The 17,596-nt window shown below is 38.2% G+C and overlaps 1 protein-coding gene across 6 annotated transcripts in view; it reads right to left on the bottom strand.

The window, feature by feature from the left end:
• LOC143776626 (protocadherin gamma-B1-like) overlaps nucleotides 1-17,596 on the bottom strand; it is a 472,349-nt gene that overhangs the window by 336,188 nt on the left and 118,565 nt on the right. Inside the window, exon 1 of one of the 6 annotated variants that reach the window (XM_077266181.1) lies at nucleotides 6,473-9,031. The exons of the other annotated variants lie outside the window; for them this stretch is intronic. Coding sequence (XP_077122296.1) covers nucleotides 6,473-8,893 — 2,421 coding nt within the window. The 5' untranslated portion in view covers nucleotides 8,894-9,031. Of the gene's footprint in view, nucleotides 1-6,472; nucleotides 9,032-17,596 lie in introns of those variants that run through there. 6 annotated transcript variants of the gene reach the window in all.

The following is a 17,596-nucleotide window of genomic DNA, read 5'->3' as shown; positions in this document are numbered from 1 at the left end:
TGTGTCTGCCCTACAATCCTTTGTTAAGGACACCCCTGATCTCCTTCGTCATTTGGAGGGCCTCACTATCGATCCTGATGCACATCTTGCAAGTATCGATGTGGAGGCGCTCTATTCCTCCATCCCTCACGATAAGGGTTTGGAGGCCGTTAAATATTTTCTCCAAATGAGAGGTTTACAATTTGAGAAACACAATCATTTTGTTCTTGAGCTGCTCCGGTTTTGTTTGACACATAATGTGTTTACCTTTAATCGTAGGACCTACCACCAGCTGAGGGGGATGGCCATGGGCAGTCCCTGTGCCCCGGCCTATGCCAATATCTTCCTCGGCTGGTGGGAGGAGACGATGGTCTGGAGTGATGACTCCGATGTCTCTATGTGCCGTGTCCCAGATATTTGGACACGGTACATAGATGACATCTTTTTGATTTGGACGGGCCCTAGAGGTGATTTTGAAAGCTTTGTGGACAGGCTTAATCATAACAACATTGGCCTGTTCTTCACGTCAGTAATCGAATTTTCCGCATTGCCCTTTTTGGATATCCTAATTACCAAAGGATCGAATGGTGATTTAGTTACTTCAAACTATAAAAAACCAACAGCTACTAATGCCCTCCTACATTGGACTAGTCACCATCCGGAACATCTCAAGAGAGGTATTCCTAAGGGGCAGTACCTGAGAATTCGGAGGAATTGCTCAGATGACGCTATCTTTGAGTCTCAAGCTCAGGAACTAAGGAGGAATTTTCGAGATAGGGGTTATCCATCTAAAATCCTCTCAAGGGCCTATCATGAGGCGAGGAGTAGGGACAGACCTTCGTTGTTGAACCCCACTGCAAGGACACAGAACAATGAGGTGGTACGGTTTATTACCACTTTTGATAATGGTGCAAACCACGTGAGAGATATTGTTGCAAAACATTGGTCCATATTAAAGATGGATTCGGACATCTCAGACTACCTAGATCATACCCCAGCAATTACTTACAAAAAGTCGCGGTCACTTAATGACAGATTAGTTCATAGCCATTTTTCAAGCCCTGTAAATGAGACATGGCTAAGGAGTGACACAAAGGGCTGTTTCAAATGTGGACATTGTACGGTCTGCCAGTACATTGACACAGGTAATAACTTTGTGAGTAATGTTACGGGCAGAAATTATATCAAGCAATTTATTAATTGTAGTACCAAAGGGGTTGTGTATAAAGTTTCTTGTTCTTGTGGAATTGAATATGTTGGGAAAACCATCAGAGAATTCAAAAAAAGAGTTGGGGAACATGTTGGGGATGTAATGCATGGTAGAGATACCTCCGTTTCCCGACATGTTAACCAATCACACAACGGCTCTCCCAGGCATCTCAAATTTATGGCAATTGAAAGGGTGACTAAACCCATACGAGGGGGTGATTGGGATCAATTGTTACTACAGCGAGAGGCTAAGTGGATTTTCTATCTGAATACCGTTAGTCCACATGGGCTGAACGATCAGATTAATTATAGCTGTTTTATTTGAACTGTTTTCCTCCTCCTTTCCCCATTCCCCTTTTTTTGGCTGCCTTTTGGTATTACACAGTCATTCGATTATCCGATTATGCCTAAATCCTTATTATTGTCACCCACATTCTTTATTGGATGTGCATGATTAATAATTATCATTTTTTATCTTCCACAGTTCTGTGGTATGGGGTTTATCCTTTTTGTGGTAACTTTCTACAGAAGTAATATCTAGATATTGCTATATGCCGTTTTTTAGATTTTCTGCGGCTATAATAGTTATTTTGTGTGTATATATGATTCTGCTGTATATATATATGTGGGGACCATGCTCACACCTATTGTCCATTTGTCCGCTTGCTTACTTTCTGGTGTATTGTTTTCCAGTAACTGCCCATTCTGACCGGCATATAACATGTCTTTTGCACCGGCATATCTGTATGGTATTTATATGGATATTTTTCCATCATGGGCTTTTTTATGCCCACGGGCCGTTATTTTAAAGCATTTCCAGCGGTCAGTGTGCAGGTCTTTGTAACCTAGCAGCGGTAACTTCCTGTATATATCGTGCATGTTGCAATTGTTTACTGGCTCTCTATGAGTCCTGCGCATGCGCCCAGTTTTTACTCCGCCGTAGGCTTATTGTTTGGTAATACGTTGCCTAGTGACAGCCTCTTCCGGCCAGCGTACAGGTTGTTTGATTATTATTTATAATACTGGCGCTAGTGCGAGGTTCGTATACAGACAGTTTGTACCTTGCCGGCTATCTTCTATTAATGAACGCCAATCCACCGGTATCTTTTATTTCGATCGGCGGTTAGTATAGCGTTACCTAACAGCGGCCACTTCCGGTTCACAATGCGCATGACGGAAGCATGTCTTTCACCGGCACACGAGCATGGTTTTTCGGCGTGTGACGTCAACATAACAGTGAGTCTTCATTTGTTATCGTTATTACAGCGCATACACAATACAGCATGCGTCTGATATTATTAACTATTTAGTATTCTGATAACCGCCAGTGGGTGTTTCATTTTTGCTGACCCACAACTTATTGGCTCATTGTTACGTATCCACGGTTGCCACTTATTTAGGTTGATTACCCCACCAGTGCTCTGTTTTTTTACCAGACCACTGGTTATTTAAAGACCGGCCCTACGCCCCTTCATTCTCTGCAAGATAGCACAGAGGGTGGCAGGACTCTTTGTCCTCTAGCATAGCACAAGGCACTTTGTCTCCTCATACAAGCCAGTCCCCTGATGAATTAGCTTGGAAGAAACGCGTTGGGACTATGACACAGGGAGAGTGCAGGGCATGTGTGTGCAGGGGTAGTTGTGGACTGCCCTTGTAAGGGCAGGAGCTTTGGGGATAGCTTATCAGTAGCCCCATAGGGATTGACAGGGTATTGTCATTTCCCATCAAATTCCTGGATGTACTCCTGACCGGGGACTATTCAGCGCTCCTGTGCTCGCATCGTTGGAATTGGTGAGATTGTTCCTTTTCCAGTACTATATATTTATAATCTGGCATGGTTTTGTTCCATGTGCCACCATTGTTTAAAATGATCAATTACCTTTTATGCAACCAAGTGTATGTGCATTCATGCTGCTAGTTACATGTAATTTCTCTTGCAGCAGATTTGTATACCGTACCTTGGGCCATTTATATTCCGCAGGTGTTGCTATATGCGGAGTTTGGAATCCTATTTGGGGTTATCTAGTCTCCAAGGTCATTTTTGCATTAGACTGTACCCCAATTTTTAATCATATTTTGGGTGACTTTATTCTCTTTTATCTGTATTAATGAGTAAAAGTTAAGTTTTATATTTCCACTTGCGCTGTATTATATATATTTCTAGTGGTATTATCTGTCTGTCTTCAGAATCACAGATCTCGCTATTTTTGAGAATTCAGGTTGGGACAATCAGGTCACCTGGCCATGTGCTTCAATGGACTGTCAGCTTCCTAAGCTTTTTGTTACCTCCCCTCTGTAGGTGCCCACCAAAATCGGGGTGTCACTGGTGGTGGTAGTCGGCCCTGGAAACTCAAAGTCACAGCTGCTTTCATCCTGGCAAGTAAGAGGAAGGGGGAGACTGTAATTTCTACCATCTTGTGTGTTACCTGAGACTATTCAATATGTTTATTATACTGTATGTCTATTTTTTCATTTAACAAAGTATTGCCACACTGTTTTACCCTTACTCTGTGTTGTCTGCGTAGTGTTATGCCCATGGGAAAGGAGAGCGGGCAATCAGTGGGATGAGCCCTGGTCCATGCGGTCTAGAGTCAATGGACTAGAGCATCCACTGACCCCTGTGTCTCCTCACATTTCTTATTCATAGCCACGCAAATTTTGTCTGAATCGGAATATGTCAGTGGTCCACTTATGGGATCAATAAGTGGATACAGAATTGATATGTGAGAAAGATAATATAAAAATGATTTTGTTTCTTTGCATTTTGATAAAATAACAAATATATCTGTGAGAACAAAAAAAGCAAAGACATTACTGCTATTCCTATAACTATACGGATAATCAGAGAGTCATTGCTGCTTAAAATTGGGTAACCCTCAGGAACTTGTGAGGATAATGACGTGAAAATTATTTAGGGAGAAGGGATGAGCAGATTGCTTGTGATTCAAATTTGTCAGCTTTGCAGAAGTTTCATGCTCAATTCAACTTCACAGTTCAACTCCTGGCAGCCCAACAGCACACTGCTCACTTCAATCTGTCTATTCCTCTTCTTTCCAATGTCGCACACTAAATCTCAGTCCGTTTCAATATAAGAAATTACTTCTGGCCCGGTCACTGCATGTTGTAAGGTTGAATCACAAATTATGATGTTACAACATTGTGACCTTCCAACATGCACTGACCCCCAATGCTTTGAAGTCCTGGCCTATTGTGAAGAGGAGGTGTGGCACGGACAAGACAGGACAGTGAGCAGTGAGCAGCAGGCTGGCCAAGGAGGTGAGGTGAATATAATTTTTAATAAACATTTATATGGGTTATAGCTATACATTAGTGATGAAATGTACAGTTAGTGGAGAAAGGTTGAACTTTGATGGACCTAGGTCTTTATCCAACCTACGTGACTATGTAACTATAATAATCCTTATTAAAATAGTGCCTCACCAGATTTTCTCCACTCAAAGCTGTCAGACTTATTGTATGAATGTGTTGTGTTTTTCTGTTTAGAGGTTTATATAAGGCAAATCCAATCCTGAATAATTCTATTTCAATAGATTCCAAAAATTTCACAAAATGCATAAAACCAAAAGTTTCTGGAGGGTCTCAGAATTTCACATATTGATCAGTTAGCGTTCAAGAACTATCATACTAAAACAAATCTACAGTAAGATGCATTTGTATAAAATGTTTTAATGCTATCTTTATTTATAGGCAGACATTATTAGGATAATCAACACCATTTACCATAAAATCTCAGAGTACCCCTTTTACACATAGCATTAATTCAGAGCTCAACTTTCTAGTTCATAGCGCAGTTCAATAAATTAAACTAAAATTGAACATACACAATGGCAAGCACAACAACAAGACACAAGATAGTTATACTGCATCAGAAAGGCCTCTTCCAGGCAAAAATTTCAAAGCAAACTTGGTTTTCAACATGTGTTGCTGAAACTCTTTAGAAGAAGCAGCAAGAAATGGGCAATGTTGAGTATCATAGACGCAATGTTTGGCCAAGGAAAAGTAGTGCAGCAGATGAAAGACACATCAGTTTTACTTCCCTTCAAAATCAGAAAATGACCAGCAGTACCATCACCTAAGAACTGTCAGCAACTAGTGAAACCCAGCTACACCCATCTACTTTTTAGAGAAGTCTTGCTGCCAGGGTTGATCTTCATGAAAGACTTGTGGCCAAAAACTATGCTTTCGAGATGGACACAAGGCCAAGTGTCTCAACTCTGCACAAAAACATAGGGAATAGGATGTAGAAAAGTGGCAGCAGTTTCTCTGGATTGATGCTTTCAAATTTGAAATATTTTGTTACAACAAATGTCAGTGTATATGTAAAGGGCACAATAATAAGTACACCTAGAATAATTCATGCTGTTTTTGAAGGCAAAGTTTGATCACACTAAATATTGATTTTATTTATTTTTTCCTTTGTTCAGTCACTTTAAATTTAGCTAAATAATAAAAAACTAACGCCACTTTTATTTTTTAAAGTATTCTTAATTTGCAGCATTTTTTTGTCATCTGCATAAAACTTGCCACTAGTGTAGAGCACGAAAGCAAGCTACACTATTAATGCTGTCCAGCTCAGAAGCAACTATGTTGGTCGTTGATTCAGCTGTATGATTTTAATCAAATAGTTGTGGTGAAAGTATTTTTAATTTTCCATTTCACAAGATAAATTTAAAAGAAATTCTGAAATCTTGCAACTTTCACGCTAAGCATTGAGCCTCATTATAAGCTGAGACCTCTTGTTTTAAAAAAATAACTTGTCAACATCAAACTATTATAGCACAATTGAAGCAAAAGTTAACCCCAATATAATGTTAAAATAAAATATATTAATAATAAGTGACTATTACAATTCCTCATCCTCTTTGGCATAATATCCCTTTCAGAGATCACAGCAATGTCTAGAATATTCTCTACTAGAAATCAATGAGTGTTTTCAGTTTACAGGTTCCAATGGCTTATGTGGCTGTTGTACAGTATATTTCTAATTCCTAGTAACAGCAGCTGAAGCAAGATGTATATAAGATAAAAGTTAAAAAAGTCTACTAAAATAAAAAAGATTAGAAAAATATTTATTGATTTCTAATTTGAATTAGTGCAATTCAATTGAAAATGTGCAAACATAGTGTAAATCAAATACAAAATATTGTATTGTCGTATTTGTGCTATTACATGGGTTTCTATAAAAAATAAAATATATTGAATAATATTTAAAAATAAACATTTAATTTATAGTCTGGCACAAGCATAAAAATAAAACACTCACCTCATGCAGGAGATTGTTTGCCAAAGATTCTTTTAAACTTTCATTTTCCAGTCCAGAGTCATCAGTATCAATAAGATTTTCCACTATGTTGGACTGATTAGGCTTTAGAAAAGCAAAGTCATTTTCAGTAGAATCCAAAGCTACACAGACATTGTATGGAAGTGTCAAAGTTCCATTTGTGTATTGAGAGAACATTCTTGCATCAACTGGGGGATACAGGTTTGACGTTAGAGGATCAAAAGTTGGGAGATATTTTGCCTCCTTACATTTTGAAATGATGACAAGAATTACTGTTATAACAAATAATAAGGAAATAAGAGCAACTCCGATTACTAAATACAGCTGTAAATTAGACTGAGCATCTTCTTCAGGTAGTTTATTATGAAATTTAGGCAGCACTTGTTGAAAATTATCTGCAATGATGAGGCTTAAGGTGGTTGTAGCAGATAGAGAAGGATCTCCATTATCCTTCACCATCACCACAACCTTGTGCTTTAACACATCCTTTTCAATAAAGGAACGTGAAGTTCTAATTTCCCCAGTATGTTGATTTATAGTAAAACAGTGATGTTCTGAGACTTGAATGAAATGATAAGAGAGCCAAGCGTTATGTCCAGAGTCTTCATCCACAGCCACCACCTTTGTTATTAGAGCTCCTTGTTCGGTTATGAAAGGAAGAATCTCAAACGTTGCTTGACCACTGCTTTCTAGTGATGGATATAAAATTTTTGGTGCATTATCATTTTGGTCAACTATATGGATAACCAAGGTGGTATTGCTACTTAGCGATGGGGATCCATTATCTTGAGCTCTTACTAGTATTACAAACTCCTTGTGTTGTTCATAATCAAACGATCTCTGAGCAAACAAGACTCCAGTCTCAACATTGATGGAAACATAAGAGGACACTAGTGGATTTTCCATATCAGTGAATACTACTGAGTAAAATATTTTAGCATTGTCTCCTACATCAGGATCTACAGCTTGTATATTATATATTGAGGCCCCTGGTAGATTGTTCTCTGGTATGTAAGTTATATGAGATGATTTTATGAATCTTGGTGGATTATCATTGATATCTGAAATATCTAGGGTGATGGTTTTTCTTCTGAAAAGTGGAGGTGATCCTCTGTCGGTAGCTAAAATTGTAATATTATAGCCTTGTGTCTTCTCTCTATCCAGAGTGGTGCTTGTAGTAATCCTGTAGTAAGTATCAGATAACACCATTAAATTAAACGGTACCAATTCCATAATTTGACAGTCTACTTCTCCATTTACTCCAGAATCTTGGTCATGAACCTCAATCAAAGCAATGACAGTGCCTGGTTGAGAGTCCTCAGAAGTAGGAGAAGACAACGATGTGATTGAGATTTCAGGAGCGTTGTCATTATCATCTATTACTTCTACCAAAACCTTAGAATGTGAAATAAGGCCTCCTCCATCCATTGCTTGCACAGAAAGCTCATATTTTGCCATATGCTCAAAATCCAATACCTTGTTTATATCTATGGTGCCATTAGTAGGATGGATGCTGAATACACCTGAGTGGTGGACATTGGCTGATGTCTTGGTGAATGAGTATGTGATTTGTGAATGAATGCCTTCATCTTTATCTGTTGCGTTTACTCTAATTATTGTAGTGTTAATTGGTAGATTTTCTTTTACACTGACTTTATAAATTTCTTGAGTAAACACAGGGAAATTGTCATTTGAATCTTTAACAATGATCCTTATTTGGGCACTTCCGGTCTTTGTTGGATTTCCGCCATCTAAGGCAGTTAAAATCAATTCATGAGTCTTTTGTGTCTCTCTATCTACAGCCTGTTGTAGGACAAGCTCTGGAGATTTACTTCCATCACTGCCGATCTTCTCTCTCAATGTGAAATACTCATTCTCACTGAGCTTGTAGGACTGTATGGAGTTTATACCAATATCTGGATCTTCTGCATTTTTCAATACATATTTTGTTCCTATTGAGGCAGATTCTAGAATTTGTATAGTTATGATGTCATGATAAAAACTCGGAGAATTATCATTTATATCCTGGATTTCTATTTTAACCCTAAATACAGTTAATGGGTTTTCCACCATAGCATCAAAGGTTAGAATGCAGGAAGCTTCTGTCCCACACAATGTCTCTCTGTCTATCCTGTCATTAATATACAGATTTCCATTGTCAATGTTTATGTAGAAATATTTCTCTGCTGACCTGGATACAATCCTCAGTTTTCTAGATGAGAGCTGATTAATATCTAATCCAAGGTCATCTGCAACATTTGCTATAACAGAGTCTTTCCTCATTTCTTCGGCAATAGAATAATGAATCTGACCGGAGACTGAATGACACAGCCAAGAATATATAGATAGAAAAACACATACTGTTACTTGCCATTTGTTGAAATCCAGAACAGGAATCTCCATGTTTATAAATCTGTGCAGTGGAATTTTTTAGCCAAAGATCTTTTTGGTTGTCAATGTTGCAGCCCAGTGATATAGAAATCTTTTCTTATAATTATAAAAATAATAAAGAAATAATTCTATTGCAGGATAATCCAGAAAATGGCTGTTTGTCTTCTTGCAGCTCTGCAGTATATGACTGATGAAAATACTAACGGAGGTTTAGGGCTGAATCTTTTTACTTATTGGTCTAACAGCGGCGCTCTGTGGAAAAAGCTGGGCACTGCATTTCTAAGATTTTGATTTCTAAAATGAAATAATACTGATCTCAAATGATTTGTACAAGTAATTTTTTTTACATATTTCTTTTTTGTTTCTCTTAGTTTTTTTTCCAAATGCCTATTTAGGAAGTTTGTTTCTGGTATGATAATATACTAATTTAGGAGATTTATTGCATAGATCTTTAGCTTGAAACAGAAAATATTTGATATTATATATTTTGAAAAATATCACGGCAAAGTATTTGGTACTAAAACATGAAAAGTTCCTTAATACAACACATAATATAGATTTCCATTTGCACTTCAGTGTATATTGAATGTTCAGAGTCTCGAACCCACATAATGAAGACTTCTAAGTTGTCACATTGAATTCAGTCATTACCCACAAAACATACAGAATGAAGCTAAATAAATTAATATTTAATGTATAGCATGGGACTAGGCAATATGATTTACTACAAAGACCTGATACCAGGTGTATTAGTTTGCCACTAGGAAGGTCAATTGCACAGTTTTAGTAATAATACCTAATTTTCTCTTTTTTTCACTTTTCCAGATTTTCACTATTTCCATTTTAAAAATAAAGTCCAAATAAACTTTTTTTTCATTGCAGATAATACTCACTGTAAGCCTAATTATAGATTTGACATTACTTGGTATTGTATCACATTTGGTCCCGGTGAATGTTATATGTGGAAAATATGATACAGATGATAAATTTAAATAAAGGAAACTTACCGATTTAATTTTTTTTTGTATCGACTTAAGGTTATTATAAACACCCTCACATACAGATTTTTTCTGTATGTGTTAGAATTGAACTATTTATATATTTCACTCACTTATTTAGCACCATTAATTGAACAGCATTTTGCACACATCATTATCACAGTCCCCATGTGGGCTAACAAACAACATTCATGATCAGTATAACTTTTGACTGTGGAAGAAACCCACACAAACACAACTCCATGTAGATGTTGTCCTTGGTGGGATTTGAACCCATGACCCCAGCGCAGAAAGGCTGCAGTTCTCACTGATTAGCCACCGTGCTGCCTGTTACGCTCACATTGGGCAGCAATAATATCTTAAAAACAAATTGACCTTGTTATCAACTATACCAATAGGAAAAAGTGGTGTGGGAAAAAGCAGGTATGACCATTTATAAAATGCAAAAATATTTGTTATCGATTAAGAAGTTTCTGAAAGTGCATCAATACACCTCTTAATATAACCTCATGGACATGACTCTGTAGCTAGCAACGAGGTCCCCCTTCTTCCAGCCCACCAATCGGGGAATCTGAGAGCATCGAAGCATGTGCAGCATGTGCTGGGTGCTGCACCATGTAATTAAGGGCATTTTATTTGGCGCACACATATAATCATTCCCTGTCCTAAAAGGAGACATACATCCAGGGCAATGACGTCCATTGTCCTGATTTCAATGATCAGGAGGGATATATGATATATATGTCCCACCAGAAAAGGAAAAGAATGATATTAAACGTAAGCAAGATTGTGGTAAAGCAAAATAGTATTTGCTCCAAGCCGTTTATAAGAAGAAAGACGTAAGCACTGGCTGGCTGGCCCCAGAGAGTATACATCATAGAGTTGCTTTATGGTAGACAATAAAAGGGCCCAAATAAGGCGTAATGATACATCAATTAGAGGAAAGACATATATATTATATTCCATAGTGGTCTGCTGCATGATGGCAGCAATATGCGCCAATACAGGTTCCTCAGGAGAATATTAGAGAGCATCATAAAAAGTCACACTAAACATGGCTGTGATAAGAAACTTTACGCTGTCAAATCAATAAAAAATAGGACTATCTTTGCCTTGATAGATTGTAAAGCGATTGTCAAAAATTGAGCCAGGTAAGCATCTAGTCATGTTTAGTCAAGTTAAAATAGGTAAGTATGTAATCATATTCAAATGGATCCCCCCAAAAATACAGCATTATATTTGAATGATATAAAGAACACCCAGACATCCTGTGTGTTATAATGACACAATGTGGCCTACAGTTCATACAAATATTCTTCTTCATTCATAGAAATGAGGGGTCAGGGCGATTCATGAGCCTAAGGTGATCCATAACACTGTCCAAAGGGACCAACCAGAGATAAAAGCCAGGAAGGAGACAGTCACCGAGATTAACGTTAACTTATATATGTGTTCTTCAGTAACAAAGAGACACTGAAATATAAATATATACATGGTAACTAGATCCTATAATTATCCTGATGACCTCACAAGATATTATTTAATAAATACTATATGCCCCAAGAGATCTCCAATGGGATGGCATGCCTGGGAAGACTGGTTATAATAGTTATTCATTGAGCCCAAGAGGTGATAGGGATCCAAGATTAAACATCCATCTGGAGTGCCATTAGCCTAGGAAGCCTGTGTACAGTACCTCCTTATTGAGCCTGGAAAGTGAAAAGGATTCAAGATTAAAAATCCATTTGGATTCCATCTGTGAGGGACTATTGCTGCATTCACCTCCTCTAATACTAATGTCCAACTTTTGCAACCCAATAATGCTGATATTATTGGGCTTACCTTGATGGGGCTGAAGATAGAGATCAAAGCTTTTCCCTTGAGCAAGTTCATGCGTGCCAGATTAATGGTGGAGCTGTGATTCTGAATATGTTTTCTAAGTTCCTGTGAAGTCTGGCCAGCATAAACTTTGTTACACAAACATTTAATGGCATAAATCAGATTTTTAGTTTTATAAGATATGCTTTTAGAAGAAAACTTTGGGAGTCAGTGAGGTTGATAAAAAAGTTCCAAGTGGGGGGCATGTATGGACAGATGTCACAAACTCCACAAGGGAAAGAGGCCTTGAGAAAGATGCCCTGATTTAGTTTATGGGTTGGTCTAAGTAAATGACTTTTGGTCAAGTGGTCATTCAAATTAGGAGCCCTCTTGGCTGTCAATAGAGGATGATTTCCTACTATTGATCTGGTGTATACATCAATTTAGAGCATATTCCAATGATTTTGTAGAATCTCTCTCATCTTGCCCCACTGATTGTTGTAATCCCTGATGAAGCAAACTTGTCCTTCATCATTTTGATTTTTTGCTTGTAATAATGACTTTTGTGAATTGGATTTGGCTCCCTGAAAGGCAGCCAAAATTGCCTTCTTTTGGTATCCACCTTAGTTTAAAAAGTACATCAGTTTCCCTGCTTGATTCAGGAAGTCTTCATCTCATGTACAATTCCGTCTCATTCTCAAGAACTGGCCCACTAGTACGCCCTTCCTAGTATTCGAAGGATGGAAACTTGAATATTGAAGTAAACTGTTCATCGCCGTCGGCTTACAATATAGCTTATTGCATAGTGTCTTGATGCCTGTCACAATTAACACGACTGTATTCCGAATTCATAAATTCACCATAATAACATTTAGTATTATAAAGGCAATCTGATAAATCATTTGTGACATAATGTAGGTTATTTTATCATTTATAAGTTTCATTATCTTTTGACTTCTAAGTAATATATAAACTAGATGTGACCTCCTCATCAATAAGTTCTAAGAAAAATTTGAAAGAAGACTCCACCAAATTTCTAGTGGAAGACATCGATCCAAAACCAAAAGTGAAGTGTTTTATCTAAGGTGTTCTGTGCTGTTGAAGTAAATCAATTCATCAACAATGATAATAAAAATATTTTTTTATTTCCATTGCATTTCAACACCATACTGGCATCTTTATCCCGTGAAAAGCACAAAATTAACATTTGTTTTTTGCACTTGATAAAGGCGATGCTAAGGCATTGAAACACGTTGTGAATAAAAGAAACGTTTTTCTATCATCATTGTTGAAGAATAAATTTACTCCAGTAGCGCAGCACACCTAACATGTTTCGTGCAACTGGATCCAATATTTTTCTGGAGCATTTATCCACCATACATGGGGCAGCAGCAGCTTTCTGTCACAACTACACCAGGTGAGCGTAACCAGAACTTGCCCTCTATCACTCCATAGGGTATCACCCTATTGAGAGGTCAATACCCCACATCTAGATTTAGTCAATCTTTCACCAAAGTGATTACTCTAAAGAGGACCTTTCACCAGTTTGAGGATGGATTCGTGGCTGCACAGCTGAATGAAACATACCTTTTGTTTTTTAATTTTCCTTGTCCTTTGCAGAGATATTAACATATATAATTTAGGTTACAAAATATTTTATAGTTACTAGAGATTTGTCTCTCGGAGCATGTACTTCTTCTCATGCATGAGGTTTACCAATCATAAGCAGGGAAGAAATGTACAAGGCCTCCTCACTGATTTCATGTAGCTACTGTGTAAAGATATAGCTGAGCTGAGTTATGTGTCATTACAAACCTTTCTAAATCTCATTTTATGTCAGTGTGTGTGGGGGGGAAGGGTGAGAGCTGGCACTGTAAGATGAGATTTGTAAGTGTTTGTCATGATATATAACGTTGCAGCTACTGTGTAGAGATAGAGCAGAGATGAGTTATGTATCATTACCATAACTTCAAGATCTCATCTCACAGTGCTGTCTGCTCTCAACCTCCCATCACACTGACTGCTGGGAGATGAAAACAGAATATGTTTGTAATGATCCATAACTCATCTCTCCTGTATATCTACACAGAACCTGCAAATATTAGTAAGGGAAGGAGGGCATTTTCTTTTGTCTCCTACATGACGCTGTATGTTTATGATTAGTTAACCCCATATAGGGGAAGAAGTACAGTATACGCCCTCAGAGACAAATCTGTAATAACAGCTGGTGGAACTTTTACACTTAGATATTTATTGGATATTCTAGTGAATTAAGATATTTTAACATTTCAGGCACATTGGTTTCACTATAACCATACTTTCTCTTTTATTAGCAGTATGTCATCAACTTAAATTAACTAAAAAAACAACAAGTCAATATTTCACCCCCTTAAAGAAGGAAAACCTGATTTGTTTCTGTTTACAAAGCCCTAGTATTAATCAGATTTGACCACCATTGTACTAGAGAATCTTCCAGACCGTCCAGTTTCTGACATAACAGTTCACCACCAATATCATAAAGAAACAAATGGTTTAGAGGATGACAACCATATATGAAATCTGACTTTGGAGCCAAGCACTTTCAACATGGGTTTATTTTATGGATAGGTTTTCTTCCACATTTATTATATTTATATGTCCAAATATGGATGATTTAGAGACACGTGGGGTCAGCGGATGCTCTAGTCCGCTGGCCTGAAACTGCAATGACCAGGGCACAACCCACTGAATGCCTGCTCTCCTTTTACCATGGGCATAATACTACTCAGACAACACAGGGAGAGGGTAAAACACAGTGGCAATACTTTACTGAACCACAAAAAAGACAATAGCATATAGAATAGTACTAGCAAAATACTCAAGATGGTGCAAAATTACAGAGTGTCAACCTTCCGTTGACTCACCAGGATTAAAGCGGCTGTGACTTCCAGGGTTGACTACCCCCATCTGTGGCATGCAGAGAAAGGAAGTAGTAACAAGCTTAGGAAACTGACAGTATATTGTGGTACAATTCTAGGTGACTGGAGGGTCACAACCTGGCTTCTCCGATCATCCCCATGGAGCCAGTAGACTGGTGGGTCCCGATCTTGTCTTTCCCAAATGTGTCCATGGGGCTCAGGCGATCGATGGGTCCGAATTCTGACTTCCCCAAACATCCATGAGTTCAATGATGGTTAATAGAGAAGATCTGTATTCTTTCAGGTGGGCCATGGTCCACTAAGCAGGCATCCTGTAGAATGTCAAATCTGTGTCCCTCGTGATTGAGCTATGATGTCTTGGCTGCTGTCTTGTAGAGTGTTCCTGGCTGTGGTTTTGTAGAGTGTCTGGATTTCAAGATCTCCTGTTACAGAGTCATATCCACCTAATATAGTTCACAACTGTTGTCCTTTAAACCATTATCAAGAGATCAAGAGGAAGGTGTGATGAGACTAAGGGTACTGTCACACAGTGGCACTTTGGTCGCTACGATGGTACGATCCGTGACGTTCCAGCGATATCCATACGATATCGCTGTGTCTGACACGCTACTGCGATCAGGGACCCCGCTGAGAATCGTACGTCGTAGCAGATCGTTTGGAACTTTATTTCATCGCTGGATCTCCCGCTGTCATCGCTGGATCGTTGTGTGTGACAGCGATCCAGTGATGCATTCGCTTGTAACCAGGGTAAACATCGGGTTACTAAGCGCAGGGCCGCGCTTAGTAACCCGATGTTTACCGTGGTTACCAGCGTAAAAGTAAAAACAAACAAACCGTACATACTCACATTCCAGTGTCCTTCAGGTCCCTTGCCGTCTGCTTCCCGCTCTGACTGACTGCCGGCCGGAAAGTAAGAGCAGATCACAGCGGTGACGTCACCGCTGTGATCTGCTTTCACTTTACGGCGGCACTCAGTCAGAGCGGGAAGCAGACGGCAAGGGACCTGACGGACACCGGAATGTGAGTATGTACGTTTTTTTTTTTTTACTTTTACGCTGGTAACCACGGTAAACATCGGGTTACTAAGCGCGGCCCTGCGCTTAGTAACCCGATGTTTACCCTGGTTACCCGGGACCTCGGCATCGTTGGTCGCTGGAGAGCGGTCTGTGTGACAGCTCTCCAGCGACCACACAACGACTTTCCAACGATCACGGCCAGGTCGTATCGCTGGTCGTGATCGTTGGAAAGTTGCAGAGTGTGACAGTACCCTTACATTTGAGTATTTAATCAATTTACATAGTTTTTCCTTATTTGATTTGCAAGTCAACAAGCCACAGGGTCCCATACAGTCGTCAATGAACATATTATCAAAGATCTATTGTTCAATTACCCTATGCATTTATCCCTCAAAGATAGCAGACAATGAGGTTGGAGCAAATAGCAACTCCAAAGCACATTCAGGTTAGTATGAACAATAGTCTATGTTTCTTGACCAACCACAGAACAAACACATAAATTCAAAAGTCAACATAAAGATAACAGTCTATGTATCCTGACTTACTGAAAATAGATTTCTGGATAATTTTTGGATAATTATGAATAAATGATGTGTCATCACAGATGATAACCACATTTTTTGTACAAATGGAGTAAAGCTTTCAGAATAATTTCTTTGGTAGTATTCTAGAGTGACACTTCTATTAGGAATGTATGAAAGTAGGGTTTGGCACTATTAAAGTGAATTTCATAAAATATAGTAGGATTTTATAACATTGATGTTATTTATGGAAACGTAGCTGACCAGTTGATGATGCATCTTTCAAGCTTTTATCTCCAAGTCCCGAATCATCAGCATCAATGAGGTTTTCCACAGGGACATTTTGTTGTGGCTTAACACAAGCCAAGTCATGTTCTGTTAAATCCAAAGCCATGCAAACATTACATGAGTAGGGCATTCTGGAATCAACTGGAGGATATGTTTGTGCTTACTGCCCCAAAATGTTTGTAAAGAATTAGATCTTTTACATTTTGATATGATAACTATACTGAAGGTTAAAATAAATAACAAGGTGATCAGTGACAGTGCAATCACTAGATATAACTGTAAAATTGATTGGGTGTCTTCATTTTCAACTCGGTTACTGTGATTTGGTGCAGCTTGTTGAATATTATTTGACACAAAAAGATTTAGGGTACCAGTAGCTGAGAGAAAAGGGTTTCCATTGTCTTTTACCATCACCACAACTTTATGCTTCGTTGTATCCTTTTCTTGAAATGCCCTGGAAGTTCTGATTTCTCCATTGTGTTCACTGATAATAAAATATAATGAGTCTGACATATGTAATAAATAGTAAGACAGCCAAGAATTATGTCCAGAGTCTGCATCTACTGCAACCACTTTATTAAAGACTTTGGTTCTGATGTGATAGGGACTAATTTATAGCTATCCAACCCTCCATTATCTGCTGATGGGAATAACTTTTTTGGACTATTATCATTCTGATCAATTATGTGGATAATCAATGTTGCATTACTATCCAAAGAAGGGGATCCATTATCTTTTGCATTTATTTCTATTTGAAACCCTTTGTTCTGTTCATAATCAAATGATCGTTGGGCATTAAGAACCCTCGTTTCTATGTTGATGGAAAAATAAGACCACAATGACAGATTTTCTGTAGTTTTGGTTGACATTGTATAGATAATTTTAGCATTGCCTCCTGTATCAGAATCTATAGCTTTTAAGCTGTATATAGACGCTCCAGGTAAATTGTTCTCAGGAATGTATGCGATGTATGTACATTTAATAAACACTGATGGGTTATCATTTACATCTGCAATTTCCAGTCTTGTTGTCCTTCTATTAAATAAAGGGGGAGTTCCTCTGTTAGTGGCCACAATTGTGATATTATAATAGGCCTCCTGCTCTCTGTCTAGATACATGCTTGTGGTTAATTTGTAATAATTATCAGATGACAGTT

The sequence above is a fragment of the Ranitomeya variabilis genome, chromosome 5, assembly GCF_051348905.1.
Source record: "Ranitomeya variabilis isolate aRanVar5 chromosome 5, aRanVar5.hap1, whole genome shotgun sequence".
In the NCBI taxonomy this organism is placed as follows: domain Eukaryota; kingdom Metazoa; phylum Chordata; class Amphibia; order Anura; family Dendrobatidae; genus Ranitomeya; species Ranitomeya variabilis.
The sequence above is the reverse complement of the archived record's forward strand: the minus strand, read 5'-3'. Positions and strand labels throughout refer to the sequence as shown.